The sequence below is a fragment of the Lycium ferocissimum genome, unplaced genomic scaffold (assembly GCF_029784015.1).
Source record: "Lycium ferocissimum isolate CSIRO_LF1 unplaced genomic scaffold, AGI_CSIRO_Lferr_CH_V1 ctg14462, whole genome shotgun sequence".
Lineage (NCBI taxonomy): Eukaryota > Viridiplantae > Streptophyta > Magnoliopsida > Solanales > Solanaceae > Lycium > Lycium ferocissimum.
Window position 1 is genome coordinate 24020 of NW_026715470.1, and position 11951 is coordinate 35970.

General features: G+C 36.4%; 1 protein-coding gene across 3 annotated transcripts; it reads left to right on the forward strand.

Moving 5' to 3' along the window:
* The first annotated feature begins 3011 nt into the window (after positions 1-3011).
* Positions 3012-9468, forward strand: LOC132042275 (cyclin-dependent kinase E-1-like). 3 transcript variants are annotated; one of them, XR_009411421.1, is made up of 4 exons: positions 3256-3397; positions 4761-4871; positions 5312-8239; positions 8280-8885. XR_009411421.1 is itself a non-coding variant. In XM_059432869.1 (3 exons), the coding sequence occupies exons 1-3, from the start codon at positions 3188-3190 to the stop codon at positions 9451-9453; spliced, it is 351 nt and encodes a 116-aa protein (XP_059288852.1). In that variant the 5' UTR covers positions 3012-3187; the 3' UTR covers positions 9454-9468. The 3 variants fall into 3 exon arrangements, 2 of the variants coding, with proteins under 2 accessions (XP_059288852.1, XP_059288851.1); XM_059432869.1 differs by lacking the exons at positions 5312-8239; positions 8280-8885 and adding an exon at positions 9424-9468 and having other exon boundaries at positions 3012-3397; XM_059432868.1 differs by lacking the exons at positions 5312-8239; positions 8280-8885 and having other exon boundaries at positions 3012-3397; positions 4761-5057.
* The last annotated feature ends 2483 nt before the right edge of the window (positions 9469-11951 follow it).

Consider the following 11951-nt stretch of genomic DNA (forward strand, 5'->3'; position numbering starts at 1 on the left):
CTCGATCATCCCCGCCTGTAGTGTTCGGAGCTCATGACGGACGTCAGTGGGGGTATATCAGTGGTATGCCCAACCGTCGTAAGACACGCCGGCACGTGCTTCTCTACGATGTCCGTGTGTATCAATGGACACCGCGACCTCCAAACCCCCTAACCTACCCTGCGTAATGCATATCGGCAAACCATCTAATATAGCACATCCGTACGACGTATCATATAAATATAGCCGCATAACATATACATACAAATCGTTGATCACTAAGTCGAAAAGACGTTTAATTAAATTATTAATGTAAATTTAAATAGTTTTACCGCATCGTCCGTCATGATCAAGCCGGTCCCGAATGGTAGAATATCAGAGGCGCGTATCCACATCCCCATCAAAACTCGCCGTCCACCTCCTAGCATAAGGCAAGTCAATTCTTCGAGGCGATGCCTAGGCACGGCCGAAAAGGCAAGATCCTCTCCCATGCCCATAATTGTAAAGCGATATTAGAAAATACGATTTTTTAAGTCGTCATTTCAAGAGGTTTGTCTACATTAAAGGAAGGCACACTTAAAATATTACTTGAGAAGAGCAAAATCCACACACATCTCCGACAACACCAATAGGACGCCGGGGCATGTGCATCCGTAAAGATACGCCAAAATAAAGACCACCCCAAACGTAGTCTCCTGTGTGGTCCAGTATGCTCCAAGAAAACCAAATAACGTAAGTCGACAAAGGCACCCGAGTTCGGGAACAAGATGCCCCCGAATATAATAAGCAAACAAACGGCACGATGATCAACATCGTCCCACGGGTGTCGTCAACCGGATCCGGCAGATTCTCCAAATAAGCAAGTGTGAGTGCACTAATCAACCCGACTCTATCCCGAAATCCGGCCCCGGGCAACAGCACGGCTCGGGGCGAGCCTAGTCAACTCCCCGTGCCGCCACGACCGACTGCATGAGGCTCGTACCGAGTGTATAAGGGTGGCTCTCCATCTACCCGCAATCCAAAGAGGACCTCCATATCCCGAAGTTGTAATCGTGGCCTCACCAAAAGGCAAGCATAAGTGCATGTACGTGTCTCCGGCCTCCACCGCTAAACCATGTCCTCTACTTAGCGCCCAATCATGTCAGATTCCCGACCAACTGACACGCAACAGGTAGACGCCGCCCCGAAACAATATCTCCAAGACGCAGGGGCGCGGGGGGTGCTCGAGAAAGCAGTCCAAGCTCTCACAGCCTTCACGCGGGAGAGCTCAAGAGATATCCCCATAGTACTCGATCTACAATAAGTCCGACCCATGATTGTCTTGCAAAGACAATACCGATCTATCGTAGGTCTTGTGCAACGTAGGGGCCCCTGGTAATCATCGGGCCCCGCGTGAGCATCGGGCCCCGAGAGAACATCGGCCAGGGGGGAACATTCGGATCCATAAAAGTCCCTGTCCGTACAAACTAAATTAGTCATTATTCTTGAAATGAAAGATAAATTATATTAACTAATTAATAATTTGTAGGGAATATGTGAATTATGTAGTATTATATCTTGTGAATAATTAACACGGGATATGAAGTAAATTTAATACGTGATAGTAAGGACACATATGCGATGGCAAAGACTTTTAAGTTAATTACTTTTGAATTACGTGATGGCAAAGACTTGTTAAGTTAATTAGTTTGATAATCGAAATTCAAAGTTATAATATTTGTTTAGAACTCTATTTTGAATATGTGATATATTTTTAGTTGACCAAATAGCCAACACAACTATGATAAAATTAAACTAAAAGAATATATTCGTCGATCACATATTTTCCTACAAACTTTATATTTTTTTTGTTAGCTTATGTATTTATGAAAAGAAGAACTTTAACTATTCTTTTTAAGATAATCTTTTTTTATTTAACATATATATTCACGCTTTTAAAATTATACAGATAACAATTCATAATCATTTACAACTTGTCTGGATGGTTGTTACCTATTGTATTATATTATGTTGTTAATTTAAATACAATGTTTGTTTTGATTGTTACTATAATATTATTTTTATGTAACGACGAAAGGTCCTATTTTATGTAACTACTGATTTGGTCCTATACAATACAACACAATACGAAAAATGTCAAAACAATACATAACGATCATCCAAACAAAGCGTTAACAACATAATAATTCATTACCAATCAACTTCTTTCAATTCATAAACAATATTTAACAACTAATAAATTCATAATCAATATTTAACAAATAATCAATTAACAAAATAATAATTCATTAACAATTCATAAATAATTAACAAATTAACAACTCATAAACATATAACAAATTAACAATTCATAAACATTTAACAAATTAACAATTCATAAACATTTAACAAATTAACAATTAAAAAAAAAAAAAAAATCGGAACAGTGGCAAAAGCCACTGCCCAGTCCGAACAATAACAAAAAAAATATTGATTTTTTTTTTTTTTGGAAAATAGCAATGATTAAATGTTAAGCATGCTTACAATATAATGTATATAACAAAATAATAACAAAAGTTCATAGTAGAAAACCTTAATCGAAGATTTGTAAGAGTTTTTTTAATCGAATCAGACGCCGCTTTTTCCCAAAATTCGAACTTAGAATCTTGCCTCCTCAACTTGAATATACCGAATCTAAAATTTCCTGACAAAATTTAATAGAAAATGACGTTTTTTGATGTGGGACCACCTCGTTTTGCTTTTAATGGCGTTTTGAATTTTTTTTTACCACCGGAGGGACCAAAGTGGGTGGAACCCGACGGGTCTTATGTGGAAAGGTATAGCGCAGTATTTTATTGCGCTATAGGTGAGAGAATCAGTGATATAGCGCAATAAAATACTGCGCTATCTAAAGCACTTGACGGAGCCGTTACGGTTAAGTGCTTTAGCGTAGTATTTTACTGCGCTAAAAGTACTTTTATAATTTCTTTTATTGGGATATTTTGGTTCAAAATAATTTTTCAAAAAAAGATTTTGGTTCCGGACTCCAAAACTTCATCATTACGCTTTGCGGCTCTACCCCACCTTACTCCGCCGACCCGATTCCATTTCACATTCAGTTCTTTTTTTCTTTTCTTTTCTATATAAATAAATAATAAATAGTATTAACTCAACAAGACACTCCTCTCTCGCTTAAGTCTTTAAACCCTTCTTTTTTGAGTAATTCGGCATGGGAGATGGGAACGCGAGAGGGAATAGCAGCAATCGGCCAGAGTGGCTGCAACAGTACGACTTAATAGGGAAAATAGGGGAAGGAACTTATGGGTTGGTTTTCTTGGCTAAGATCAAAGCTAACCGCTCCAAATCTATTGCTATCAAAAAATTCAAACAATCCAAGGATGGTGACGGCGTTTCCCCCACCGCCATTCGCGAAATCATGGTCTCTGCCCCCCTCCCCGCCCATTTCTTAATTCATTTCTAACTTGTTTGATTAATCTAAGGTCTAATTGCATATTTCTCCATTAAACACAATCTTCAACTTCGAAACTGAAAAATCTTCCTGAATTCTCCTGTGGAGCTAGCTATCGAATTTAAGCTTCTAATTACTTGATCCATTATGTTGTTTCTTTTGTACTTCTCTGTCTCACTTTTAGTAACATAGGCACCAAGTTTATGAGGAAGAATTAACTAGGGTAGTACGCCACTTTCATGGAAATTAGGAGAGTGTATGATATACTATTATACATTTTTCAACCTAGCTTGTGGAGATTTAAATACTTGAAATGTTAATATCTAAAGGAACAAGTAGAACCATATCTATACCTTTTTGCTTTCTTGATCTGCTGTACCTTACCTTTCAGTGTTGCACCTTCCTTGTTGGATAAATACCAAATGCTTGTGGGATTTGCATGATAGCTAGAATAGTTTCACCTTCATGCTTGTGTGTTCACCACAATTGATGAAAAGCAAAATCTTTTTATTTTTACTACCCTCTTACTCCCTCCATCCCAATTTAAGTGTCTGACTTTCGTTTTTGGTATGTCCCAGAAAGAGTGCCTCTTTTTTATATTTAGTAAGTTGACAATTCAAACATCCTACATGACAACTTTAAAATCACAAGATTCAAAGGACATTTTAGTTCAAACATCTTTAACTTGGGATCACAAGATTCAAAAGTCTCTTTTTATTCCTTAAACTTTGTGCTCAGTCAAACTAAGACACTTAAATTGGTACGGAGGGTGTATTTACTATGCCTGTTTACTTTCTGTATTGTCTTTTTCAAACTGCCCTGTTATGAGTTGCTTGAGCCGAAGTAGGGGTAAGATCAGCGTACACTCTACCTTCCCCCAACCCCATCCGTTGGAATACACTGGGTATGTTGTTGTTGTTTGTTCTTTTAATTGTTGGATTAGATTGTAAACGGAGTTGTGTAAAAGTTCAAAGCTGTTTGATATGAAATACTTGCTATGCTTTTACCTTTCTCTTCTTTTCTTTGGGTAAACTCATTCGTGTTAGTGATACATACAAGTTTATTTGTTAACTTGAAATTACATTCTTAATAGTCTCTGTTAATGAGCTGGTAAATAAGTTGCATACCAGGTTGATTGGGCGACGGCATGTCATGTTCCATTTCTCATTATATAACTGTTAGTGCTTAATTCATGCTATTTTCTAAGCTTTTCCTATTAGCAAGGCCAACATAGTTGCGGCAATTTAAGCTTTTCGTTCCTAGCATAGAAATGTACCTTGTTTTCCTTTGAGACTTTCGTATCCAGTCATTAACAATGACAATCTTGATGCAGTTGCTTCGGGAGATATCCCATGAGAATGTTGTAAAGCTTGTCAATGTGCATATCAACCAGGCAGATATGTCTCTCTATCTGGCTTTTGACTATGCGGAGCATGACCTCTATGTGAGTATATGTTCTTCACTTGAGTATACAAGGTACTCTTATACATTTTATTCCAATATGCAGAATATATCAAACTATGTTACTTCTGTAAACCGTAATATACAGTATATCCCCATCCAAAAATGTTTACGTTTCTACTTTATTTCTTTTCTTCAAATTTCTTCATTTTAAAGAAAATGCATGTCTAAAAGTAGGGGTGGCAAACGGGGGGTCGAGTCGGATATGGGCGGGTCGAAAATAGGTTAAATAAAAATGGATCAATTACTCGACCCGCCCATATATGGATATTCTTTTTTTCCAGAATTACTTCAAAGAGGCTGGCTTCATGTAGCTGAAGCTGCTCAGATTTTTAGCGGCCCAAATATAGGAGCATTGCTTACATGGAATAAAAATCCTCCCTCTTCAAAAAAAAAAAAAAATCCCTAATTTTCTAATTCCAGGCTAATATTAGCGGATCTGTGCTTTTAGTACACGGGCAGCAAAAACAACAATCTCAAGCTTCTTCCTTGCGCTGATTGAGAGAATAAATTTGGATAATAAAAACTTTGTGGAGAATTCTGTCTTGTTTCCATAACTTCTCTTCTCTCCCTTTCTTTGATTTTTTCTTGGTCCAAGACCTTTTCATTATAGAATTTTTCTTGGTCTAAGACCTTTTTATTACAGAATCACAAAGCTACTACTTTAACTTTCCATATTGATGGGTGATAAAAGATGAGCCAAAATTGGGAATTTGGGTTCATATTAATTCTTGGGAAAGCGAGAGTGCAGCTTTTCCCCATTTCGTTTATCATTTATATCAGTTAGGGAACATTTCCTTAACACTGACTTTTGGAGTACTTGCAGATAAAGATTGTTGGAATTCTAATGCAGTACAAAAACTGGTGAGGGTATTGATTGAGATTTAATAACAACATGAAACAGTTCTTTTGGGTAATTTATAATGGAAGAAACTGTTGTTTATATAAAAAGGAGTAATAAATAGAACTAATAAGGCAACATATAAACGTGGCTTTAAATTTCTGCATTTTCAGATGGAAAATAAGAATAAAAAGGCAAAAACTGAGAAAAGAGATAAATAGGTTTCTTCGCATATGAGAGGTGCCACATCACTTTTCTCATTCCTAGCTTTACTATGTATATAGTTTCTAGGAAATAGCGATAATTGTATATGCTTTACCCATATTTTAAGTGGATAATATGGGTTGACTCATATTGGACCCATTTTAAATGGGTTGGATCGGGCGGATAACCATAAATTTTATCCATTTTGCCACCCCTATCTACAAGCTAAAGGAAATTAAACTATAGAAGAGTCAATGTTGGGGAACTATATAACTCAACACCTTCATGACGTGTAACCCCATTTTGGGATTTTCACATGACAATTAAGGCAATGCCACGAGTGCGAGATTCATGCCAAAAAATATTTGTACCATGTGAAAGAGTTTGAGCATCCAAATGAGAACCTTAAAGTGATGGGTTCAGTAATACTAGACTTTTTCATAACCTCTTGCAGAACCTAAGTGGGATGACTATATAACATGGTATAAACAATAGATAATGACAAGGTCTCGTCATCATTAGCAGAACATAAAGAAAAAATCTCTAGTCATCAAAGCTTTCCAATTCCTTTGCATAAAGTCGGAGACCAGTTTCAGACAAAAACAACTGACGACTGAACTAACGCACGAAATCAAAAAATTGAAGAAATGAGAAATTAGAGGTAGAATTTGGAAAGAAATGATAGATTCTGGAAGACGAAGCAATTAGTCAACCACAAGTTTAGACTTGTAACCTACTAATTAGCATTTAATCACAAGAATATAATCCAGGGGTGGAGAAATTGAACTCATACATCAATACTTACTACAAGAATTCAAAAGAGGCTCAATTGAAGAGGTTAAGGATATTCGCACAAAGCGAGGTTCCCTCAAGAGAGTTCATCAATACTCCATCAATTATCGGGCAAAACTTTACATTACTTCTATTTATACTATTAGCTAAATAATGGGCTTGGGCAAGTCCAAGCACTTTAAAATAAAAATAACTAAATGAATTGTGAGGCTAGTGGGACATGTGGGACCATGCTTAAGTCAACCCTAGAACTGTAATGGTAGTTCAATCTTGGTCAACATTGCACAAACTTGTGGCTAACACTGATCAAACTTGGTCAACGCTCGATCAAACCTTCATTAAGTCTTGCAGTCTTCTTAATAAGGTAAGCTCACGGCCATGTTGTCGTAATTCTCCCCCTCTTAAAAAGATTTGGCCTCAAATCATAGCCTACAGTCAAAAGAGCCTTATAAGAATAATGCATTGGAATATCTCACAAGGGAAAGGATCACAAATTATTTTAGCCAACATAAATTCAAACAAACACTCTTCAACAATATTTATTTCTTCCCACATTTATATTGTCGCAACCCAATTTGTCTAACTCGCAATGGCACCTACCTACCCGTTAGGTGAGCCCAATTAGGATGAAAACCCTCAACTTAATACTTATAAGACATAAACGACTGTATTGGCAAAAAAACATGTCAAAACCATAAGAACGAATCTAGTATAGTGCTGAAAATAACCAAATACAAACCTCGAGATCTAGTAAGACCAATCATGAGCATCTAAAGGAATATCACTATTAAACAAATGGATTTGGGCCTAATTCACCCCAAAATGAGTTAGGCCTATACCCAATATCCATTTCTTTAACATGGTATCAGAGAAGGGTTCATCCCAATTCTTCTTTACTGATGTTGAGGCCCCATATTAAATAGCCCATCCTCCAGATGTCCAGTCCTGGGCTTGAGGTGGAATGTTAAAGAGTCCCACATCGGATGAAAAAAAACGATGGGTGGTCTTTTTGTATCCATTCTTCACATGATATTAGAGCATACTTTATTTACTTAATTATATTCTTAACACGCCCCCTGATGTGCAGGCCTGATTTTTTTTTTCATGGGCCAAGCACGTGGATTTTTTTTTATAATAGTTGGCAGTGAGATTTGATCCCAGAACCTCTGCCTGCTCTGATACCATATTAAAGAAATGAATTTTGGGCCTAACTTAACCACAAAAGCTAGCTCAGGAGGGGAGGATTACCCAAGACTATATAAAGAGACCACCCATCCCTTGTAACATCGATGTGGGACGCTTCACATCCCCCTCTCGCCCAGGGATGGACATCTGGTGCGTGGGCTATTCTTAAAATGGGGCTCAACATCAGGAAATGAGAATTAGGACGGTCCCTGCTTTGATACCATGTTAAAGAAATGGATCTTGGCCTAACTCAACTCCAAACGCTAGCTCATGAGAGGAGGATTGCACAAGATCATATAAGGAGATCAAAGACCTCATCCCCAACGAATGTGGGAACTTAACCCCCTTCTGGAGCGTGGACAATAGAAGAGGCCTAATATTAGGTAAACAGTGAAAAGGATGAGTCTTGACTCTGATACCAAGATTCATTTCTTATCGTGGTATCAGAGTCAGACTCATCCTAATTCACTATTTACCTGATGTTAAGCCCCCGTTTTAAGCCTAGGGATGTTCATGGTACGGTACAATTTGGTATTGAAAACTCCGGTTTTTAAAAAAACTATACCATTACCATACAAAAGCTCGGCATTTTAAGGTCGGTTTCGGTAAAGTGCGGTACGGTAAGTCAGTATTCATAGTTTGTTCGATGTCGACTTATATATAGTAGAGAATTATGACGTCGACTTTCAAGGAACGTCTCAATTATATCATATTAACACCTTCAACATACATACATATTCAAGGAAATAAAATATTTTCCTTTGTTGATTATCACAGAGGGGACACTTCAATCAAGACAAACAATCACTATAAAGTTTACGTAATCTAACAAGTAAGAATAAAAAATGTAGAAAACTCTACAGTTACCAATTTAAAAAAAAAAAAATGTAGAAAACTCTAACAAAAAAATAAATCATAAATACAAAGATAATAAAAAAGAAATACCCGAGATTAAGTTGAATATCTAAATAAAAATTGCAACAATTTTCAAGATGGCATTTAATGAGATCTGATTTGTACTAGTGCTATTTTATATTTAATTTATAAACATTTTGTTAGTACTAATCAAATTTAATGTTATATTATAAGTCTGTAATAATCTCTGATCAATTAAATTTAGGCTTTTAGACCTTTTATTAGCTTATGTTTAGATTGAGAGAATATTACTATTATTGATGTAATAGTATAATATATAATGATTGTATATGCAATTATATATTTCGGTATGGTATTCGCCTTCAATTTTTTTTTTCTTTTTTGAAAATACTGAATCTCGTACCGAATACAAAGCTTTTTAAATATGCATACCAAATACCGTATTGCGGTGTTGAAAATTTTGGTATCAGTACGGTAATTCAGTATATTCCAAAGTATGCACGCCGCTATATAAGACCCCGGTATTTGCATATATGGTCGTCCCTCACATATATGGTACCCCCGTATACATAGTAGATTCCCAATAACCTTGGCTTGCATCTCCTTATTCTGGGACCTTGATGATTGGTCTTCTTAGGGCTTCTATAGCTACATCCTTGCCCATTGAGCTATCCCGGAGCCATTGGAGGATATAGGCGGCTGGTTGGTAAGTTGAGTTATCTCATAGTGACTAGAAGAAATTGAAGAGAGGTTCAATTGAAGAGGTTAAGGATATTCCCACAAAGGGAGTTTCTTTCAAGAGAGTTCTTCATCAACAATCCATAAAATCTAGGTAAAGCCCTACATTACTTATATACTATTAGCTAAACAATAGGCTCGGGCCCAATGGCAAGTACTTTAAAATAATAAAAGCCCTAATATAACTAAATGAATTGTAAGGCTAAAGGGGCATGTGGGTCATCCCAGGAACTCTAATGATGTTCAACTCTTTGTCAACTCGTGGTCAAGGTTTGTCAAAACCGTGGTCAGTGATACGCTCAAATTACACCTATTAATGGTATAACGCGGACGTTGTCAAATATAGTAACCCAACAAGGTTCAGTCGAATCCATTGTGGAATAGGGTGTGAAAAGGTTACTAAATTCGTAGATTGCTATGTTTAGGTCTAATGTCTTAATCCGATGATTTTGGTAACAATTGGGTTTTTAGTAACTGACAACTATTTATTTGGTTGTGAATTTATGGTAAAAGAAGCTAAGGTTGTGTCCCTTTTAGATAGAGTGTATGATCATGGGTATTGATCTTGATATACTTCTAATGGATCATTATTTGAATGCACTTAATCTCTATGTGAATCTATACTATTTTCCAATAGATAAAGATTATTTCTTTCTATGATTTTCCCAAATATAAGAAAGTAACTATGAAAAACGATTAATCATGCCAAGTAAATTCAACTTATTCCTAAGTGAAATTATTAAACAAAGTTTAAGGCTTTGAGTTCTTGTTGTTTATTCTTACCAACCCTAATTATTTTCCCAAATAAATCAAGGCTTATGGCTTTAATCAATGTTTGCAACCATTAATTATGAATGGAGAATGAAGAATAAACAAACCCTAATAATCCATTATTTGTATATCAATCACAAACCCAATCACAAAACACCCATCAATTGGGTTCACAACCCTAGTAGGGAAATTAGCTACTCATGACAAAGAACAAGAAACAAGAAATTGAAGAATTTATAATTGCTTACTGTTGAAGTAAAGAGGAATTGATAATACTTGAATTGATGTTTGAACCTTCAAAGACTAGAGAGTATGTAATGTTCTAAGTCAAAAGCTAGAAATATGAGAACTCTCTATAATTAAAACCCTACAATGACTATTTATAGGTTCAAAACGTGAAAGTTGCGGCTCTTTTGCTTTGGTCCCCGTCGCTACGAAATACGGTCCGTAAAGTGGTTTACGGACCGTAACTCGGTTTATGCCCCAACTACTTCCCAGTTTGATCAACTTTGTTCTTCTGAAATACGGACCGTAAATTGGTTTACGGTTCGTAAACTGCCAGGTCGTCTTTCAACTTCCAAAAACTCCGACTTTCTGCTCGATGCCCACATGGTTAAATACGCCTTGAAATACGGACCGTAAAGTGGAATACGGTCCGTAAAAGTTGTTCGTAAATCACCAGTCTCAGCCTGACATTCTGTTTTCCTTATGCTTTAATACGGCCATGGAATACGGCCCGTATTTGAGAATACGGTCCGTAAACTGAATTTACGACCAGTTCTGCACTTCCAACTGTTTTCGGTCCGAATCTGTTCTGTTACCTGAAATACACTAAAAACACATTAAATAGACACTGACTTGCTTAAAAACAAGTAAAACTTCTCGTAAACAGGCCTCGAATATGCCATAAATGCTCGGCACATCAGTCAGCAACGGTCAAACTTTCATTAAGTCTTCCGGTCTTCTTAATTATGTAAATTTGTGGTCATGTTGTCATCAGCAACACTTTATCTTAAGTATCTAATATGATCCTCGAATTTCATTTTCTTACATACGTCCAGAGAAGTTTGCCTTATCCGTTTTAAATGTCGAGACTCTCTAGATTCATTGTACATGAAAAGGATGTCTAGGTACGTTATCCAAACTCTGAAGATCGACGAAGTAAATGATCTCTTTATTTCGTCAGTCAATTTAACTAATCTCCGTTATTTAATTTCTGATGGTAAAACCAAAGAGGGATTAATGTCCAGCTTTAGACCAAAACAATATATTATCTTTAGTAAATAAAATGATCCTTGAATTTTATTTTGTTGCATATGCCCAGAGAAGTTTGTCTTATTCGTTCTAAATGTCTAGCGAGAATGTCTAGGTGTATTGTACACGCCACACATGTCTAGGTACTCCGTGCGAACATTAATGAAATGAATGACCTCTTAATTTCATCAGTAAATTTAACTAATTTAATCCGTGATGGTAAAAAAAAAGAAGATTTCACTCTTCTATGCAAAGATAATGCTAGTTATGTGCTTTACCCTTATCTTTCCCTTCCTGAACAATATGGGTGTATCTTTTGGCCCTAATGTCTTGATTATCTATTTCCTCTAACAACATTGTCCATTTGAAACCTTCATTTGACATCAGGAAATTATCAGACAT